Source organism: Lolium rigidum, chromosome 7 (assembly GCF_022539505.1).
Source record: "Lolium rigidum isolate FL_2022 chromosome 7, APGP_CSIRO_Lrig_0.1, whole genome shotgun sequence".
NCBI lineage: Eukaryota > Viridiplantae > Streptophyta > Magnoliopsida > Poales > Poaceae > Lolium > Lolium rigidum.
Window position 1 is genome coordinate 187,336,549 of NC_061514.1, and position 22,199 is coordinate 187,358,747.

At 47.4% G+C, this 22,199-nt stretch overlaps 1 protein-coding gene across 4 annotated transcripts; it reads left to right on the forward strand.

Annotated features, from left to right (window-relative positions):
* Positions 1–11,251: 11,251 nt before the first annotated feature.
* LOC124677244 lies at positions 11,252–13,269 on the forward strand. 4 transcript variants are annotated; one of them, XM_047213244.1, is made up of 2 exons: positions 11,252–12,044; positions 12,200–13,269. In XM_047213244.1, the coding sequence occupies exons 1-2, from the start codon at positions 11,370–11,372 to the stop codon at positions 12,869–12,871; spliced, it is 1,347 nt and encodes a 448-aa protein (XP_047069200.1). In that variant the 5' UTR covers positions 11,252–11,369; the 3' UTR covers positions 12,872–13,269. The 4 variants fall into 4 exon arrangements, with proteins under 4 accessions (XP_047069200.1, XP_047069201.1, XP_047069199.1 ...); XM_047213245.1 differs by having other exon boundaries at positions 11,252–12,036; positions 12,192–13,269; XM_047213243.1 differs by having other exon boundaries at positions 11,252–12,029; positions 12,176–13,269.
* Positions 13,270–22,199: the final 8,930 nt, after the last annotated feature.

Sequence of the window (22,199 nt, forward strand, 5' to 3'; positions counted from 1 at the left end):
CGCAGGTACACTTATTTGTGGACGGAGGGAGTACTCCAGACTGTCTCTTGGTTTGATATTCCGTACTACTAGTATAGCCTGGACGGAATTTTAACTGCCCTATCCCTACTGCCTACAGTATGCAGTAATTTTATTTACGTATAGTAGAAATACTGTTCTTTCCACGCTGCAGTCGTGCCGTTTATCGGGTTCATTCTACCGATATTCCCGTGAAACACGGTCAATTCTACCGTGAGCATCTGTGCCTAAGACTATGAACAATAGTGTAGCTGGCAACCGGCTATAATAATTTGTCACATCATGTATAGTTAACTTACAGCTAGTATGTATAATAATAAGCTATAAAAGTGTAGTATTTTTACAATACATGACCCACCTTTTAGTCTCATATAATGTCTATGAGCACGTGCTAGAGCTGGCTATTAGATAAGAGCCCACTTCTTTTCTCTCTTCTAATATCTCTCCTCCAACTAAGCAAATTTAGCTGTCTATAAGGCCAGCTGACTGTACCTTATTGTACTTGCTCTAAGGGCATCTCCAAATAAGCGCGCCCGTTTAGGTGGGCGCGGACGCGATCACGACCAAAGTATTTATTATAAATAAGTTTAAATTATCTATATTTATTACATAAAATGATTGTCCACCTATTAAATAAGAAAGTACTTGCTTAAATAAAAATGTAAATAATACAAATGTTATAGGTATTGTTTTCTTCAGGATTTTCATCATTGTTGTTGTTTGCAACATTGTTGCTAACATGCTTTCACATGTTCTCAACCAAATCAGCTTAAAGCTGGTTGTGAACTATTTGGTCCCGAATTTCGTGATGCACATGAAGGATATCCTAGAATGAAGCCGGACCACCTTGAGGAGCAACCAACTCTCCCCGGCCTTCCCAATCATTCAAATAGTACATCATCCCGCTATATCTCAATAATCATGTTGTGCATGATTACACAAGCGGTCATTGATGGCGTGTAAAGCACACGTCCGTTGGGAACCCCAAGAGGAAGGTGTGATGCGTACAGCAGCAAGTTTTCCCTCAGAAAGAAACCAAGGTTTATCGAACCAGGAGGAGCCAAGAAGCACGTTGAAGGTTGATGGCAGCGGGGTGTAGTGCGGCGCAACACCAGGGATTCCGGCGCCAACGTGGAACCTGCACAACACAACCAAAGTACTTTGCCCCAACGAAACGAGTGAGGTTGTCAATCTCACCGGCTTGCTCGTAACAAAGGATTAGATATATAGTGTGGATGATGATTGTTTGCGAGAAAACGATGAGAACAAGTATTGCGATAGATTGTATTCGATGTAAAAGAATAGGACCGGGGTCCACAGTTCACTAGAGGTGTCTCTCCCATAAGATAAATAGCATGTTGGGTGAACAAATTACGGTCGGGCAATTGACAAATAGAGAGGGCATGACCATGCACATACATGATATGATGAGTATTGTGAGATTTAATTGGGCATTACGACAAAGTACATAGACCGCTATCCGGCATGCATCTATGCCTAAAAAGTCCACCTTCGGGTTATCATCCGAACCCCTTCCGGTATTAAGTTGCAAACAACGGACAATTGCATTAAGTATGGTGCGTAATGTAATCAATAACTACATCCTCGGACATAGCATCAATGTTTTATCCCTAGTGGCAACAGCACATCCACAACCTTAGAAGTTTCTATCACTGTCCCAGATTTAATGGAGGCATGAACCCACTATCGAGCATAAATACTCCCTCTTGGAGTTAAGAGAAAAAACTTGGCCAGAGCCTCTACTAATAACGGAGAGAATGCAAGATCATAAACAACACATAGGTAAGATTGATAATCAACATAACATAGTATTCTCTATCCATTGGATCCCAACAAACACAACATATAGCATTACAGATAGATGATCTTGATCATGTTAGGCAGCTCACAATATCCGACAATGAAGCACATGAGGAGAAGACGACCATCTAGCTACTGCTATGGACCCATAGTCCAGGGGTGAACTACTCACTCATCACTCCGGAGGCGACCATGGCGGTGAAGAGTCCTCCGGGAGATGATTCCCCTCTCCGGCGGGTGCCGGAGGCGATCTCCTGAATCCCCCGAGATGGGATTGGCGGCGGCGGCGTCTCCGGAAGGTTTTCCGTATCGTGGCTCTCGGTACTGGGGGTTTCGCGACGAAGACTATATGTAGGCGGAAGGGCAGGTCAAGAGGCGACGCGAGGGGCCCACACAACAGGGCCGCGCGGCCAGGAGGTGGGCCGCGCCACCCTGGCGTGTCGCCGCCTCGTCGCCTCACTTTGTTTCCCTTTCGGTCTTCTGGAAGCTTCGTGGCAAAATAGGCCCCTGGGCGTTGATTTTGTCCAATTCCGAGAATATTTCCTTACTAGGATTTCTGAAACCAAAAGCAGCAGAAAATAGCAACTGGCTCTTCGGCATCTCGTTAATAGGTTAGTGCCGGAAAATGCATAAATACGACATATAATGTGTATAAAACATGTAGATATCATCAATAATGTGGCATGGAACATAAGAAATTATCGATACGTCGGAGACGTATCGGCATCCCCAAGCTTAGTTCTCGCTCGTCCGGCAGGTAAACGATAACAAAGATAATTTCTGGAGTGACATGCCATCATAACCTTGATCATACTATTGTAAGCATATGTAATGAATGCAGCGATCAAAACAATGGTAATGACATGAGTAAACAACTGAATCATAAAGCAAAGACTTTTCATGAATAGTACTTCAAGACAAGCATCAATAAGTCTTGCATAAGAGTTAACTCTTAAAGCAATAAATCAAAGTAAAGGTAATGAAGCAACACAAAGGAAGATTAAGTTTCAGCGGTTGCTTTCAACTTATAACATGTATATCTCATGGATATTGTCAATGTAAAGTAATATAACAAGTGCAATATGCAAGTATGTAGGAATCAATGCACAGTTCACACAAGTGTTTGCTTCTTGAGGTAGAGAGAAATAGGTGAAGCTGACTCAACATAAAAGTAAAAGAAAGGCCCTTCGCAGAGGGAAGCATTGATTGCTATATTTGTGCTAGAGCTTTGGTTTTGAAAACAAGAAACAATTTTGTCAACGGTAGTAATAAAGCATATGTATCATGTAAATTATATCTTACAAGTTGCAAGCCTCATGCATAGTATACTAATAGTGCCCGCACCTTGTCCTAATTAGCTCGGATTACGGGATTATCGCAATACACATGTTTTAACCAAGTGTCACAAAGGGGTACCTCTATGCCGCCTGTACAAAGGTCTAAGGAGAAAGCTCGCATTTGGATTTCTTGCTTTTGATTATTCTCAACTTAGACATCCATACCGGGACAACATAGACAACGGATAATGGACTCCTCTTTAATGCATAAGCATGTAGCAACAATTAATGTTCTCATATGAAATTGAGGATATATGTCCAAAACTGAAACTTCCACCATGATTCATGGCTTTAGTTAGCGGCCCAATGTTCTTCTCTAACATTATGCATGCTCTAACCAATAAATGAGTGGTAAATCTCCCTTACTTTAGACAAGACGGACATGCATAGCAACTCACATGACAAAGAGTAGTTGATGGCGTCCCCAGGAACATGGTTATCGCACAACAAGCAACTTAATAAGAGATAAAGTGCATAAGTACATATTCAATACCATAATAGTTTTTAGGCTATTTGTCCCATGAGCTATATATTGCAAAGGTAAAGAATGGAAATTTTTAAAGGTAGCACTCAAGCAATTTACTTTGGAATGGCGGAGAAATACCATGTAGTAGGTAGGTATGGTGGACACAAATGGCATAGTGGTTGGCTTAAGGATTTTGGATGCATGAGAAGTATTCCCTCTCGATACAAGGTTTAGGCTAGCAAGGTTATTTGAAACAAACACAAGGATGAACCGGTGCAGCAAAACTCACATAAAAGACATATTGTAAACATTATAAGACTCTACACCGTCCTCCTTGTTGTTCAAACTCAATACTAGAAATTATCTAGACTTTAGAGAGACCAAATATGCAAACCAAATTTTAGCAAGATCTTTGTATTTCTTCATTAATGGGTGCAAAGTATATGATGCAAGAGCTTAAACATGAGCACAACAATTGCCAAGTATCAAATTATTCAAGACATTTTAGAATTACTACATGTAGCATTTCCCGATTCCAACCATATAACAATTTAACGAAGAAGATTCAACCTTCGCCATGAATACTATGAGTAAAGCCTAAGGACATATTTGTCCATATGCAACAACGGAGCGTGTCTCTCTCCCACACAATGAATGCTAGGATCCATTTTATTCAAACAAAAACAAAAACAAAAAACAAACCGACGGTCCAAGCAAAGCACATAAGATGTGATGGAATAAAAATATAGTTTCGGGGGAGGAACTCTGATAATGTTGTCGATGAAGAAGGGGATGCCTTGGGCATCCCCAAGCTTAGACGCTTGAGTCTTCTTAAAATATGCAGGGGTGAACCACCGGGGCATCCCCAAGCTTAGAGCTTTCACTCTCCTTGATCATATTGTATCATCTCCCTCTCTTGATCCTTGAAAACTTCCTCCACACCAAACTCGAAACAACTCATTAGAGGGTTAGTGCATAATAAAAATTCACATGTTCAGAGGTGACATAATCATTCTTAACACTTCGGACATTGCACAAAGCTACTTGGACATTAATGGAACAAAGAAATTCATCCATCATAGCAAAAGAGGCAATGCGAAATAAAAGGCAGAATCTGTCAAAACAGAATAGTCCGTAAAGATGGATTTTATTGAGGCACCAGACTTGCTCAAATGAAAATGCTCAAATTGAATGAAAGTTGCGTACATATCTGAGGATCACGCACGTAAATTGGCATATTTTTATGATCTACCTACGGAGAGGCAGGTCGAAATTCGTGACAGCAAAGATATCTATTTCTGCGCAATAATCCAAATCTAGTATGAACCTTACTATCAACGACTTTACTTGGCACAACCATGCACAAAACTAAGATAAGGAGAGGTTGCTACAGTAGTAAACAACTTCCAAGACTCAAATATAAAATAAAAGTACTATAGTAAAAACATGGGTTGTCTCCCATAAGCGCTTTTCTTTAACGCCTTTCAGCTAGGCGCAGAGAGTGTATATCAAGTGTTATCAAGAGACGAAGTATCAACATCATAACTTGTTCTAATAATAGAATCAAAAGGTAACTTCATTCTCTTTCTAGGGAAGTGTTCCATACCTTTCTTGAGAGGAAATTGATATTTAATATTACCTTCCTTCATATCAATGATAGCTCCAACGAGTTCGAAGAAAAGGTCTTCCCAATATAATGGGACAAGATGCTTTGCATTCAATATCCAAGACAACAAAATCAACGGGGACAAGGTTATTGTTAACGGTAATGCGAACATTATCAATTCTCCCCAAAGGTTTCTTTATAGCATTATCAACAAGATTAACATCCAAATAACAATTTTTCAATGGTGGCAAGTCAAGCATATTATAGATTTTTTAGGCATAACGGAAATACTTGCACCAAGTTCACATAAAGCATTACAATCAAAGTCATTGACCTTCATCTTAATGATGGGCTCCCAACCATCCTCTAGATTCCTAGGAATAGAAGCTTCACGTTCTAGTTTCTCTTCTCTAGCTTTTATGAGAGCATTTGTAATATGTTTTGTGAAAGCCAAGTTTATAGCACTAGCATTAGGACTCTTAGCAAGTTTTTGTAAGAACTTTATAACTTCAGAGATGTGGCAATCATCAAAATCCAAACCATTATAATCTAAAGCAATGGGATCATCATCCCCAATGTTGGAAAAAATTTCAGCAGTTTTATCACAGGCAGTTTCGGCAGTTTTAGCAGTTTCAGGCAGTTTTGCAGGCTTTGCATTAGAAGTGGAAACATTGCCAACACCAATTATTTTACCATTATTAGTAGGAGGTGCAGCAACATGTGGAGCATTAGCATTGCTAGTGGTGGTAATAGTCCAAACTTTAGCTACATTTTTCTCTTTAGCTAGTTTTTCATTTTCTTCTCTTTCCCACCTAGCATGCAATTCGGCCATCAATCTTATATTCTCATTAATTCTAACTTGGATGGCATTTGCTGTAGTAACAATTTTATTTTCAATATCCTTATTAGGCATAACTTTCGATTTCAAAAGATCAACATCAGAGGCAAGACTATCAACCTTAGAAGCGAGAATATCAATTTTATTGAGCTTTTCCTCAACAGATTTGTTAAAAGCAGTTTGTGTACTAATAAATTCTTTGAGCATAGCTTCAAGTCCAGGGGGTGTGTTCCTATTATTGTTGTAAGAATTCCCATAAGAATTACCATAACCGTTACCATTATTATAAGGATATGGCCTATAGTTGTTACTAGAATTGTTCGATAAGCATTGTTGTTGAAATTATTATTTTTAATGAAGTTTACATTAACATGTTCTTCTTGAGCAACCAATGAAGCTAACGGAACATTATTAGGATCAACTTTAGTCCTATCATTCACAAGCATAGACATAATAGCATCAATCTTATCACTCAAGGAAGAGGTTTCTTCGACAGAATTTACCTTCTTACCTTGTGGAGCTCTTTCCGTGTGCCATTCAGAGTAATTGATCATAATATTATCAAGGAGCTTTGTTGCTTCACCAAGAGTGATGGATATACAGGTACCTCCAGCAGCTGAATCCAATAGGTTCCGCGAAGAAAAGTTCAGTCCTGCATAAAAGGTTTGGATGATCATCCAAGTAGTCAGTCCATGGGTTGGGCAATTTTTAACCAAAGATTTCATTCTTTCCCAAGCTTGTGCAACATGCTCATTATCTAATTGTTTAAAATTCATTATGCTACTCCTCAAAGATATAATTTTAGCGAGGGATAATATCTACCAATAAAAGCATCCTTGCATTTAGTCCATGAATCAATACTATTCTTAGGCGAGAGATAGCAACCAATCTTTAGCTCTTGCTCTTAATGAGAAAGGAAACAATTTTAATTTTATAATGTCACCATCTACATCTTTATACTTTTGCATTTCACACAATTCAACAAAATTATTGAGATGGGCAGCAACATCATCGGAACTAACACCGAGAAAATTGCTCTCGCATAACAAGATTCGAGTAAAGCGAGGTTTAATTTCAAAGAATTCTGCTGCAGTAGCAGGTGGAGCAATAGGTGTGCATAAGAAATCATTATTATTTGTGGTTGTGAAGTCACACAACTTAGTATTTTCAGGAGTACCCATTTCAGCAGTAGTAAATAAAGCAAACTAGATAAAATAAATGCAAGTAACTAATTTTTTTGTGTGTTTTTGATATAGAGTGCAAGACAGTAAATAAAGTAAAGCTAGCAACTAATTTTTTTTGTGTTTTGATATAATGCAGCAAACAAGAAAATAAAATAAAGCAAGACAAAAACAAAGTAAAGAGATTGGATTGTGGAGACTCCCCTTGCAGCATGTCTTGATCTCCCCGGCAACGGCACCAGAAAAAATGCTTGATGGCGTGTAAAGCACACGTCCGTTGGGAACCCCAAGAGGAAGGTGTGATGCGTACGAGCGAGCAAGTTTTCCCTCGAAAAGAAACCAAGGTTTATCGAACCGGGAGGAGCCAAGAAGCACGTTGAAGGTTGATGGCGGCGGGATGTAGTGCGGCGCAACACCGGGGATTCCGGCGCCAACGTGGAACCTGCACAACACAACCAAAGTACTTTGCCCCAACGAAACAGGTGAGGTTGTCAATCTCACCGGCTTGCTGTAACAAAGGATTAGATGTATAGTGTGGATGATGATTGTTTGCAGAAAACAGTAGAACAAGTATTGCAGTAGATTGTATTCGATGTAAAAGAATAGGACCGGGGTCCACAGTTCACTAGAGGTGTCTCTCCCATAAGATAAATAGCATGTTGGGTGAACAAATTACAGTCGGGCAATTGACAAATAGAGAGGGCATAACCATGCACATACATGATATGATGAGCATTGTGAGATTTAATTGGGCATTACGACAAAGTACATAGACCGCTATCCAACATGCATCTATGCCTAAAAAGTCCACCTTCAGGTTATCATCCGAACCCCTTCCAATATTAAGTTGCAAACAACAGATAATTGCATTAAGTATGGTGCGTAATGTAATCAATAACTACATCCTCGGACATAGCATCAATGTTTTATCCCTAGTGGCAACAGCACATCCACAACCTTAGAACTTTACATCACTTTGTCCAAGATTTAATGGAGGCATGAACCCACTATCGAGCATAAATACTCCCTCTTGGAGTTAAGAGCAAAAACTTGGCCGAGCCTCTACTAATAACGGAGAGCATGCAAGATCATAAACAACACATAGGTAATAGACTTGATAATCAACATAACATAGGATTCTCTATCCATCGGATCCCGACAAACACAACATATAGCATTACGGATAGATGATCTTGATCATGTTAGGCAGCTCACAAGATCCAGACAATGAAGCACATGAGGAGAAGACGACCATCTAGCTACTGCTATGGACCCATAGTCCGAGGGGTGAACTACTCACTCATCACTCCGGGAGGCGACCATGGCGGTGAAGAGTCCTCGAGGAGATGATTCCCCTCTCCGGCAGGGTGCCGGAGGCGATCTCCTGAATCCCCCGAGATGGGATTGGCGGCGGCGGCGTCTGCGGAAGGTTTTCCGTATCGTGGCTCTCGGTGCTGGGGGTTTCGCGACGAAGACTATATGTAGGCGGAAGGGGCAGGTCAAGAGGCGACGCGAGGGGCCCACACAACAGGGCCGCGCGGCCAGGAGGTGGGCCGCGCCGCCCTGGCGTGTCGCCGCCTCGTCGCCTCACTTCGTTTCCCCTTCGGTCTTCTGGAAGCTTCGTGGAAAAATAGGCCCCTGGGCGTTGATTTCGTCCAATTCCGAGAATATTTCCTTACTAGGATTTCGAAACCAAAAACAGCGAGAAAACGAGCAAGCGGCTCTTCGGCATCTCGTTAATAGGTTAGTGCCGGAAAATGCATAAATACGACATATAATGTGTATAAAACATGTAGATATCATCAATAATGTGGCATGAAACATAAGAAATTATCGATACGTCGGAGACGTATCAGTCATCACCTCCCACATGGTTTGCACACTCCATGCTCTAGCAGGGTGCCTGACATAGCCCAACGATCTTGGAGAATACCAAACGCCTGCTCAACATCTTTCTGGGATGCCTCTTGCTTTTTGGCAAGCCTTGCCTCCTGCTCTGAATTGGGACGACTTGACGAGCGTAGTCCAAGGTGGATAGATACTATCAGCAAGGTAGTACCCTTTGTTGTAGTGATGGCCATTGATCTCAAAATCCACATCAGGGGACTGGCCGTGCGCAAGCCTATCAAACACCGGAGAGCGCTGCAGCACATTGATGTCATTGTGTGGGCCGGCCATTTCGAAAAATGAGTACCAAATCCATGTGTCATGTAAAGCACCGGCTTAAAAAATCCCTTAGAATGGCCCTTGTACGGGCCCCCTGCCAACCAAAAGGGCAGTTCTTCCACTCCTTGGTGCATGCAATCTATGGTGCCAAATATCCCAAGAAACCCCTTTAAAGCGTTGATAGGCAACAAATGGTTATGTCCTCTGCAGTAGGTTTGCGCATAAATTCTTCACCAAACACAGTGATCACTGCTCTGCAGGATCTGTACATCGCTTCCAAGCAGCTGGACTCGCTCATCCGGACGTACTCATCTATGTAGTCACCGACAACACCATATGCTAGCATCATAATCACTGCCGTGCATTTCTGATATGAAGACATGCCTACCTTGCCAACTGCATCCTGTTTGGCGATGAAGTAGCCATCGTAGACCTTGACGCCATTCATTATCCGGTTGAACAACGGTCTGTACATCCGAAAACGTCGACGAAACATATGCGGGGTGAACAGTGCCTTGTTGTAGTTGAAGTAGTCGTGTAAGAGCATGTCGTACACGGTTATCTACGCAACATTGTGCGCGTGGATGAGCAACGCAGCCACCGTGACAAAGTCGTCATCGTACTCGTCGTCTGAGGACGTGTCGATGACGTTCTTGTAGAGGAACTCGTCGCCGCTGTCCACCATGATCTACAAGTGAAATGAGACAAATTAGTTGACCCATTTCATCGATTTTCTCGCGGGCGGGGGCAATCCAATGACTCCATAGGGACCTGCAGGCAATGGCCCCCCTAGCTGACTTGTGGCCTGGAAGCACGGTGCACGAGAGCTCACCTCTTTCGGCAACGACGAAGCTGGTGACGACGGGATGACTCGCGACGGCGAGAGGACTACAATGCTGCGTCCTCCAACGCTGCACTGAGGCCGCGAAAGCACATGAGAAACTTTTGGGCCGCGTCCTATGCTGCCGCACCGCCTGTCGGTGGCCGGCGTCGACAGCTGTCGCAAATCGACGGTGGTGGGGTGGCGACGGAGTGGGGGGGGGGGGAGTTGTCCGTGACGGTGTTGTATTTTGGGACACAGGTAAGCGGGCTAGGGTAGGACAAGGAGAGGACGTGAGAGGCTAGTGCTCGACGTCCACGGTCACGTAAATCAGGTCATCCGTTTTTTGAATGCATCCATACGCTGGAACAGGATTTTGTCCAATTCAACCTATCCGAATCAGGCGGGCCCAGTGCCGCCAGCTCTCGAACAGCGATTTTGCCCGTCACTACCGGGAGCTCTGCTCGGTCAGAGGAGCCCGCCGTTTCGTTATTTTTGTCCAACAGATAAATCCCAGAAATCCCGTGTAGGCCCACTGACGGTGGGGTCAGGACTAGTCCCACATCACACTACACCAGGTCACCGACAGTGTGGGCCTTGGAGGTACGGCTTCCCATCTCAACCGTCTCTTTCCTTGCCGGTTTGCCTTGCCATTGCGGCGAACTGAAAGTGAAATCCGGAGGATTTTCCTTTTTTTTGTACCGCATGACCGGATCCGGTGCGGCCGCAGCTCACGCCTCCCCGCACGCCACAATTACCCAGAGTCCAGAGATACACCGACGTCGGGCAGTATTAATTTGGATGACTGGTGGACCTGGTCAGAGCGGACCCAGCTGTTAGCGGGTGCGAGGTAGCTGGATGGGTTGGAATAGGAGGCCCGCCCACAGGCCACAGCTATGGCTATGGGGGATCCAGCCAGGCTGGCTACTCCCAAAGGCGGCCTTTATACCCTATCATCCCTCGTCACCACTCCTTCCCCATCGCCCCTCCTACCCTTTTCCCTCCTCCGCCATTGCCATTACCCCAACACCGCCACCGTCACCGCCGGAAGAAGCAAAAAATCAGAGACAGGAGGCGGTCCGTCGCAGTGTTGACGAGTGGTCGCGGCGGGAGGAGATGGACCCGTGCCCGTTCGTGCGGGTGCTGGTCGGCAACCTGGCGCTCAAAATGCCGGTCGCGCCGCGCCCCGCGGGTGCCGGCGCCGGCGTGCACCCCACCACCTCGCCCTGCTACTGCCGGGTCCGCCTCAACAAGCTCCCGCTCCAGACCGCCGCCGCGCCGCTGCTGCCCTCCGACGACGCCACGCCGGGCCCCGCCGCCACGGGCGCGCTCGCCGCCGCCTTCCACCTCTCCAAGGCCGACCTCGACCGCGTCACCGCCAAGCCCTCCCTCTTCGGCACCCGCTCCGCCAAGCTCAAGGTCTGGGTCTACGCCGGCCGCCGCGGCACCACCTGCGGGGTCAACTCCGGCCGCCTGCTCGGGAAGGTCGTCCTCCCGCTCGACCTCAAGAGCGCCGCCGGGAAGCCCGTCGTCTTCCACAGCGGTTGGGTCCCCATCACCAAGCGCGGGCGCAAGGCCTCCTCCGCCGCCGCCGCCGCCGGGGCCGCGCAGCTCAACCTCACCGTCCGCGCCGAGCCCGACCCGCGCTTCGTGTTCGAGTTCGATGGCGAGCCGGAGTGCAGCCCGCAGGTGCTCCAGGTGCAGGGCGCCATGAGGCAGCCCATGTTCACCTGCAAGTTCTCCTGCCGCAGCAACAGCGACCTACGCTCACGGTCAGTCAGTCCCCATCTCATCCCCAACAATTCATTTCATCTTCAGTTCCCCTCCCACAGCAAATTAAATCCAATGTCGCGATGTTCTGACCGGATTCCTCGAATTCCTCCAGATCAATGCACTCGGATCCGGGCACCGGCGGGCGCAAGTGGCTGGCGTCCTTCGGCTCCGACCGCGAGCGCGCGGGGAAGGAGCGCAAGGGCTGGTCCGTGACGGTCCACGACCTGTCGGGCTCGCCCGTCGCGCTGGCCTCCATGGTCACGCCCTTCGTCGCCTCCCCGGGCTCCGACCGCGTCAGCCGCTCCAACCCCGGCGCCTGGCTGGTGCTCCGCCCCGGCGACGGCACCTGGAAGCCCTGGGGCCGCCTCGAGTGCTGGCGGGAGCGCGGCACCGGCGCGGCCGGCGACAGCCTCGGGTACCGGTTCGAGCTCCTCCTGCCCGACCCGACAGGCATGGGCGTGGGCGTGTCCGTGGCGGAGTCCAGCGTCCCGTCCTCCCGCGGCGGCCGCTTCGCCATAGATCTCACGGCGGCGCAGCCCTTCGGCCGGAGCGGGTCGCCGGGGTGCAGCCCGCGCGGGAGCGGCGACTTCAGCGGCAGCGGCGGCTACGGGCTCTGGCCGTTCGGGAGCTACCGCGGGTTCGTCATGTCGGCGGCGGTGCAAGGGGAGGGGAGGTGCAGCAAGCCGACGGTGGAGGTCGGGGTGCCGCACGTCGGGTGTGCGGAGGACGCCGCGGCGTTCGTGGCACTGGCGGCCGCCGTTGACCTCAGCATGGACGCGTGCAAGCTCTTCTCGCACCGCCTCCGCCGGGAGCTGTCCAGCACACGCTCCGACCCGCTCCGGTGACCCTGCCATCGAGCTCCGGCGATGACATTTGGGATTTTGCATGCCACCACAAAAACCTGTACAGCGGTAGTGGCGACATCGATGGAGAGAGTGTTGGTGTTCGTGGTTCATGCCTCTGTTTTTTCGTGGGCGATCAGACTGTTTCGTTTTTTGGGATCACTCCTCGTGATTTTTGGTGGGTTGTGTTCTTGTTTAACCTTGTGGTAGCGGTACTTTGTAGTCTTCTAGGTGCTTTTTAAAGTCTAGAAGAAAATCATCAAATCAGTTCTAGTATCGAGTTCGTGTCGTGTGGGTGGGTGCTCATGTCGTCCTTGCAGTTTGAGTTTCTTTTTTTTTTGTTCTTGCCATGAAGGAATGAAGAACCATTGTGGTAATAAAACATTTTGCAGCAATGAAGAGACTTAATTGTGCTGGTGCAATGCTAGAAATCAATTGATTTGCAGGTGGGCTTACTGAATCCTGCAATTTTTTTGAGAACTTTGTATGGAGTAGCTCTGAAGATTGGCAAGCTAGTACTAGTACCCTGCTGTAGTTCAAACTTGAAGTGAAGAACTCTTTGATAAATGGATGGGATGGGAGTGGGGCATTGGGCTTGCGGGTGGCGGGACCGGACGGTATCCAAGCTGTAAAGAAGGCGGGGTGACGGCTGCACATGGGATGTCTCGTCCCGGCACTCTCTTCAGGTTTCGACCGCTTCTTCCTTTCTATCTCTCGTCCATTTCCCGCTCGCTGCCCTGCGCGGATGGCGTGTCGTGGGCCCGAGTGGTGTCAGCGACAGCGAGCGAGGAGGTGGTGCATTGCAGTGGGTGAGGTTGAGGTAGGGTTCAGCTGCTTTCTCCTTTCACTTTTCTGTCTGGTTGCGTTTGGGAAGTGGTTGCTGGGATTGGTGTTGTCTGCGCTGTGCTGTGCAGCATCACCGCTCAACCTGGCTCTCGTTTCACTTGTCCCCGGCTCCTGTCCCGTTAAATCTACCATAATGTTGTGGGTTATCGGACTTAAATAGTTTCGCCGGATAATTTCGTGCAATACTTTTACCACAAAAGTATTTTTGTGAAAGTCGACCCGAGCTCTTCTCGGCTTTTTTTTTTGGTAACTAGCTGCATAAGAGCATCTCCGGCCGTGTCCCCCAAACCGTGCCGGATTGAGCGAGACGTGTTTTATTCGTGCCGCGTTTGGGGGACGTCGCTCCCCAACTGCGTCCCCCAAACGCCACCCCCAAACATTAAAAATACTTTTTTTTGGTATTTTATTTCAATTTCCACAAACTAATACATAATTGGGAACGTGGTTTACAGGAAGACACAATTTGGAACATGGTTTTCCACAAACTAATACATAGTTTGAACTATGGTGGACATAAATATAAAATTTTGAAAAAAAAAACTAAACCTAACTAGGCCGTGCATCGAAGGTTTCCTGTGTTCGCTGCTAAGAAAGAACACTCGAGGGCACACCCAGTCACCCAAACTGGAAAATCCAGCGGGAATTGGATTATTTGAACATATTGAGGGTATTGGATGAAGGAGAGATTCATCAAATTCCCCCTCATCCTTAAACTCTTTGGAGATGGAAACACAAGGGGAATTTAAGAGCATCTCCAGTCGCGTCCCCCAAACCGTCCCCCAAACCGCGTCGGATTGAGCGTTTGGGGGACGTCGCTCCCCAGTCGCGTCCCCCAAACAAAATTTCGCAAATTTTAAACTTAACTAGATTCGATTAGATTCGTCCAAACTTACATAGATTCGAACGAAATTTGACTAACTTTAAAACTAAACCTAATCTAGAACCACTTGCGGCGGCCGGAGGCGTCGTAGCATCTGCCGGAAGTTGTACATCTCGTCGGTGACGACCTCCTGCTGACGCGCTCGTCGACGGGCTCGTCCACGGGCTCGTCCTTCACCAAGCCGCTTGGTCCGCCTCGCCGTCGTCGGTGAGGTCCACCGCGGCTTGCTGTCGGAGTCGCGGATGGACATGGCGATCGCCGCGTCCGAGTCGCCCCTCCGAGCGTCCTTGTTGTCCATGGACGCCAAGAACGCCGCCCGCAGCCCCAGGCGGTCCTCGGGGTCGTCGCTGCGGCGATGAGCCGCCGCTGCGCCGCTCGTACTCCGCCGGCGGCGCCGCCGCGCGGCGCTTCCTCCGGCTCCTCGCTTCACCTCCGGCCGAGATGAGGAGGGCGCCGCCGCGCCTCCCTTGCGCCGCCCGCTGCCGCTACCGCCACGCCTCGTGTTGACCGGGCGTCGCCGGCTCCTCCTTGACCTCCCGTTTGGGGACGGTGTAGGCGCCGACCGGTACGACGAGGACCGGCGTCGATCGCGCCGGTCCCGAGGAAGAAGAGTGCGAGGAGGACGAGCACGTCGTCCTCCTCGGGCTGCCATTGAGGAGACGGCGGCGGCGACGGCGGCATCTCCCGGCCTTGGAGCGCCGTTGCGGAGGCCGCGGATGACGTTCTCGAGGGTGCGCCCGGAACGCCCTGGAACGAGGGCGCGGCCTTCCCTGTTCCAGGCTGTTGGGCCCGCCGATGAGGCCGGTGGTGCTGTGCATCTCGACGTCGTACTTGGCCTCAAGTACGTGACCCACCGGTCGTCGTTGTCCTTGGCCGCCCATGTCGGATCCGCCCGCTCCTCGGCGGTGAGTTGAGCCCGACGGGCCTTGATGGCGTCCCCACCATTGCTCCGTGCGCGGCTGCCGGCGGCGGCGAAACGCCAATGCCGTTCACGGCCATCTTCCGGTCGCCGTCGCTTGGCGGCCGCATGGTCCGGCGGGACCTGGATACCGGGCGTGGTACGAGCGCCCACGCCTCCGCCTCGGTGAGGCTGCCGCGTCCAGGCCGTTCGCCGCGGCGATCTTGCGGGAGGACGAGCTCGACATTTTTTGAGCGGCGGAGAGAGGATCCGGGAGGGGAGGCGGCGGCGACGAGAAGGATTATGAGCGGCGATAACTGCGGGCGTCTTAAACAACGGCGGCGGCGGGTGGTTGCACGCAATAACTCCGGCGTGGACGGCCACGCGGCCATGCACGACGAGACGCGTCCCTACGTCGCTCGGGAAAACAGGGGACGCCATTAACGTCGCTTGACCAAAGGTAGGCGACGGGGTTTTAGCCTTCCGTGCCGGCCGACGGGTCGGGCCCGCGTCGGTTGGCCTCGCTTTTTATTGTGTCCGGCGTCCCCGGAGCGTCCCCTGTGGGACGGGGACGGGCTCGGGGCGCCGGACACCGTATCGGGCCGCGCCGGACAAAAATGGGCTTTGGGGGACGCGGCTGGAACTCTTTTTTTGTCCGGCGCGTTCCAAATCCCTTTGGGGGACGGTTTGGGGGACGCGACTGGAGATGCTCTAATGTGATAGATTTGCTGGAGTCATGGCCTAAAACTGCTCCCACAACAAAATGCTCATTTGCTATAGGTCAGCTAGGAGCTTTCAGCTGGTTCGTCTCCTTTTCCAAACAAGGATGATGCAAACCACAGCAGGCAGCTCATGGCATCGGCCTGATCCCGTCTCCTTCCGACCCTCCCTGTGTCTAGCCAGGAAGGAAAATCTGCTCTATTACGAATTATTTTTCCTCATTTTCGGTTCCCCGATCTGTTCCAGCTTCTCTTCTAGCTGCACAGGTCATTTAATCAACCGGCGGATGGTAGCTAATTGTCGTTGCCGCCATTTCGTCTGGCTCGGTTGCTGCAAGCTGTTGATGGTGATGCCGACCACGCTCCTCGACAAAATTGTCGTAGCGCTGCGACGAGTGTAGCATATTCTGTATACACTGGTCAGTGTAAGAAGAAAAAAATAGATAAATGAATGTAGCTGTTGTATACTTGAAAATAGGGAAGTGTCAGGGAGTTTGCACGATGAGAAGAAAAAATGATTGACTTTTGAAAGTTTCAAACTCCTGATCTGCAAAAAGGATATGTCAATTAACAAGTTCAGTTGTGCACGTTGATGTCAATGGCGAGCCGGCGGTTGCAACACAAACAACCAACCGAGTATCCCTAGAACTATAGATCACAACTGCAACTCAGCCGGCTTGCCTTCTTTTCCTTGTTTTGACAATTCAGGACAGAGTGGCACCACGACTGGCATACAATGTATCTTGTTCTCAGCTGCAGTTTTCCAAGTTAATACGTATCACTAATATTATACTGTATCTACCAAAATACTACTTATATGTAACACGTATCACTAATATTTCACTCCGAACCTGATGTGACTAGGGGCAGAGTGCCCCTGGATCTGATCGATGGCTGCCAACCGGCAGGAGAAGATCAAATGAAGCCAAGTCACGATCGGGTAAGCTGTACCTTAGTTACCGGTCAAATCACTCGCTGAGTTTTCTAATCATGTCCTTCTGAGATGATCTGGATCATGATTTTCCCTAGCATAATGTGATTCGGAAGAATGCAGAGTTACACGTGCGCTAGCACCCTCGTGTGGGTTGAATATAGTCGCATCTTCTTTCTGTAGGCTGGACCGCTGGAGATCCATGTGATGGCTGTTTTAATATTATTTTTCTTGGTCAGTAAATTATACTCCGAATTTTGTATCTGTCTTGTACCACGCTAATAGCATGCTATATTTTAAAGGGATTTCTATTTTCGTGCACTCGGGTGCCTAGTTGTGCTCAGTTTTTCCTGGCCGTTTAGTTTTTCCTCAGTTTTGTCCAAGCCCTTGTCTAAAACCCTCACAAGTGCTGGAACGGCCGGTGCCCAACGGGTCAACAACTTTGACCGTTATCTGCTGACTAGTGGAGCCACGTAGAGCCCGCAAAGACACGTCAGAACATCCATCTTTGTTTGACCGTAAGCATCGTCGTATCCCTAACCAAAACGCGGACGAGTGGGGCTTCGGTATATCGAATGAAGAGTGGGGCCATGACGCTGATACAAGGGGAATACACGGGTAGGATTACATTTTTAAACGGAGCTCTACAGCGATGGCACGGAGGAGGTGGCCCGCGGGGTGCCGAGATGAGACCGACGTCCACAAAGAACTGCATGAGGCGAGACCAGACACATTAGATAGATATGAACTAGACGCGTTTAACCATGCAAAGAAGAGAAGAAATGGTTGATGACATCGACGACTACCTCAACACTTTGACTGACGGTGTTGGACACGAACGCGAGCAATTTAGAGAAAACTAGTGTCTCTCCTTTCTGGCGTGTATAGATGGGTGCTAGGGGAGTGTGGTGGCGAAGGGAAAGACCTCGCGGTGGTCTGTGGTGTCCAGCATAGCGGGGCGGCGTGGCCGTGCCCATAGCGGCGTGCATGTTCGGCATTGACATCAGCATGTACGTTCGGCATTGGCCTCGGCGGTATCTCTAGTGTCTTAGTGATCAAATGAGGGGACGGGATTGAGGGTGCATTCCGACGGTGACCTAGCAGTGGCGGCGAGCATAGCCGTTCTGACCATGCCGATATCGGCATCGGCATCGTTTGGAGGTTGTGTTGCTCGAATCAAGGTGGGATTTGTTTCTTGTATGCCAAAATGAATTTGAAACAAGTTTCCTGTTGAAGGTTAGGTAAAATACGAAAGTTTGTAGCAAATTTTTTTTACTCGAACCATGGTGAGGTTCTTTTTGATAGAGCTATATGGTTCGGCAAAAGTTTTCGACACTTTTAGATATTCCTTGTTGTTACACGTATGGCATCATGTATGGCAAATTTGGAATTATTTGGAGATGTTCAAAAAAATCACTTTGCTTAAGCGCATGCTGTTTGGTCTCACTGAAACCAGCTTTTGTAACAAGGTGATTTTTTCTACCTTCTCTAAATGATCTCAAATTTCATATAGATGATCTTCTATACAGAGATAGATAGATTGTTTCGTTTTTACATTTTTTGAACTTTTTATTTCCCTTTATAATACCCAGTTGAATTTCAGGTCAAAACCTCGAAAAATAACATCATGTATGGCATCATTTTCACCCTAAATTTCAAATTTTATGAAACTTTTTAGATATTCCTTCTTGTTACAGGTATGACATCATGTATGCCAAACTTGGGGTCATTTGGAGATGTTCGAAAAAATCACTCTGCTTAAGTGCATGCCGTTTGGTCTCACTGAAACCAGCTTTTGTAACAAGTTAGGTTTTTTAGACCTTCTCTAAATAACCTCAAAAATCATACAGATGATCTTCTATACAAAGATAGGTAGATTGTTTCGTTTTTACATTTTTTTGAACTTTTATTTTCCTTTATAATACCCAGTTGATTTTCAGGTCAAAACCTCGAAAGTTAACATAAGTAGATGGTGAACCCTCCCAAACTTTAAATATAGAGATAGATAGATTGTTTCGTTTATCATTTTTAGTGTGAAAAGTAATGGCTAGAAGAAATCGGTGATGGTTTATCATTTTTTGCGTGAAAAGTAATGGCTACAAGAAATCGGTGATGGTTTATCATTTTTTGCGTGAAAAGTAATGGCTACAACAAATCGGTGATGGTTTATCATTTTTTGCGTGAAAAGTAATGGCTACAAGAAATCGGTGATGGTTTATCATTTTTGGCGTGAAAAGTAATGGCTACAAGAAATCGGTGATGGTTTATCATTTTTTCAGTGAAAAGTAATGGCTACAAGAAATCGGTGATGGTTTATCATTTTTTGCGTGAAAAGTAATTCCTAAAAGAGTTTATAATTTTAGCACGTGAAAAATAATACAGAAAACCAAACTTGCTGAATCCAGTGGCAAACTGGGTATTTAGCATACATAGAGGGTGGAAGCTAGCCGCCGACAGAGAGAGAGATAGAGGGTGGTGGCCCCGATCAGAGAGAGAGAGAGGGGTTATCCTGCCCGTTAGATCATACGATCAACGGTCGGTGGGCACGATCCGCGTGACAAGGGCTAGACCAATCAGGGCAAGGTTGGGCTCTGTGAGAATTTGTGAAGGGAGAGGTCAAAACTGAGTAGTATCAAGAAACCAAGGGCACGTGAGTAGTAAACAGACTAAGGAATTCAAATATGAGATTTAAAAAATGGAAAATGCGTGTTTTGTACAATGAAACCCATCTTGGCCTACTGACAAGGGATTAACTAGTCAATGCCTACAAGTTGTAGACTAGGGTTTTGTTGGAAGTAGAGGGCAAGTAGATCTCGAGGGTTTCAGCCGGAAAAGTACTCGACTGCTTATGAAAACTAGGGTTGTGTTGACAATGATTTGATCCTCTCTCCGTCCCTCGACTCCCCCTTATATAGGAGGCGGAGCCGAGGGTTTCGTGATAAACAAGTTACAGATTTCGGGAGACAATGTGAGTCTGTCCCGTAGTAATTACAAGTCGATATTCCTAATACAATTCTATCTTTCCAAACTCTCTCCTAACTGGACTTCCGGGCTTCATAATCTTCGGGTCGTGGGCCTTCGATAGAAACCCCGGTACCTTGTTCGGCGAGGCCCATTAGGGATGCCTATGTCGGTAACCCCGAGATTTTGCTTGAATCGAAGAATCGGGGAAAATCTCCAACTTTACAATTATCATATAACTTCTTCGAGTTAACACATCTCTTTAATAAAACAGGTCATATATTGTACAGGGGATAATGGTAGTTGGGGCTAGTTCATCTGACGGATCAGGTACTAGTTAACTGCTCTAGTGGCAATCCGCAAAAACCTACTTCAAGATCACGTCCCTGGACATGATCTCGAGATACTGGTGTAACTCGATATGTGCCGCTTAAGGTCTTACCATATGCCGAGTTCCAGTCATGTTTTATCGGGTACCTAACACGTCCGTTAGGATTTTTCTTCGTATTTGTTGATACGGAAAAAAAAAGTAGCAAGTCGTCGTCAGAGACGATGCCACGCTGATGTCTACGGGAGCTTCTATTCTTGTAGACAGTGTTGGGCCTCCAAGAGCAGAGGTTTGTAGAACAGCAGCAAGTTTCCCTTAAGTGGATCACCCAAGGTTTATCGATCTCAGGGAGGAAGAGGTCAAAGATATCCCTCTCAAGCAACCCTGCAACCACAAAGCAAGAAGTCTCTTGTGTCCCCAACACACCTAATAGGTGCACTAGTTCGGCGAAGAGATAGTGAAATACAAGTAGTATGGATGTATATGAGTGGTAATAGCAATCTGAATAAAATATGGCAGCGAGTAAACATGCAACGAGAACGATAAATAAACGAAGATTCGATGTTTGGAAACAAGGCCTAGGGATCATACTTTCACTAGTGGACACTCTCAACATTGATCGCATAATAAATAACTCTTTCTCTTATGTGCTACATACACTCTTTTGTTGGATGATGAACACATTGCGTAGGATTACACGAACCCTCAATGCCGGAGTTAACAAGCTCCACAATTCAATGTTCATATTTAAATAACCTTAGAGCATAATAGATCATTGCAAAATAAACCAAGAACTATCATAGTGCACACACTGTCCACATTACACTATGAAGGAGGAATAGATCACATCAATACTATCATAATGATAATTAACTCCACAATCTACAAGAGATCATGATCATAGCCTACGACAAGAACCACACGGTGCACACACTAGTCACCTTTACACCATGCGGGAGGAATAGACTACTTTAATAACATCACATGAGTAGCACACAACTAGTAGCGATACAAAGCTCATCATATGGATCTCAATCATGTAAAGCAGCTCATGAGATCATTGTATTGAAGTACATAGGAGAGAGATTAACCACATAGCTACCGGTACAGCCCCGAGCCTCGATGGAGAACTACTCCCTCCTCATGGGAGACGAGCAGCGTTGATGGAGATGGCGGTGGTGTCGATGGAGAAGCCTTCGGGGGCACTTCCCCGTCCCGGCGGCGTGCGGAACAGAGACTCCTGTCCCCCAGATCTTGGCTTCGCGATGGCGGCGGCTCTGGAAGGTTTCTCGTACCGTGGCTTTTTCGTATCGTGGTTTTAGGTCGAGGGGCTTCTTATAGGCGAAGAGGCGGCGTCGGAGGGTCAACGAGGCGACGACACCATAGGGGGGCGCGGGCCACCCCCAGGCCGCGCCGGCTTATGGTCTGGTGGGACTGTGCGCCCTCTCTGGCGGCTCTCGGGTGTTCTGGATGCTTCCGGGCAAAATAGGAACCTGGGTGTTGATTTCGTCCAATTCCGAGAATATTTCGTTACTAGGATTTCTGAAACCAAAAACAGCAGAAAACAGGAACTGGCACTTCGGCATCTTGTTAATAGGTTAGTTCCGGAAAACGCATAAATATGACATATAATGTGTATAAAACATGTAGATATCATCAATAATGTGGCATGGAACATAAGAAATTATCGATACGTCGGAGACGTATCAGCATCCCCAAGCTTAGTTCTGCTCGTCCCGAGCAGGTAAACGATAACAAAGATAATTTC

Excerpts from the sequence above, each read along its gene's own strand:
- LOC124677244 (XM_047213242.1), top strand. The coding sequence starts at position 11,370 with ATGGACCCGTGCCCGTTCGTGCGGGTGCTGGTCGGCAACCTGGCGCTC. Across the intron at positions 12,026-12,138 it reads AACAGCGACCTACGCTCACG|ATCAATGCACTCGGATCCGG; the intron begins GTCAGTCAGTCC and ends GAATTCCTCCAG.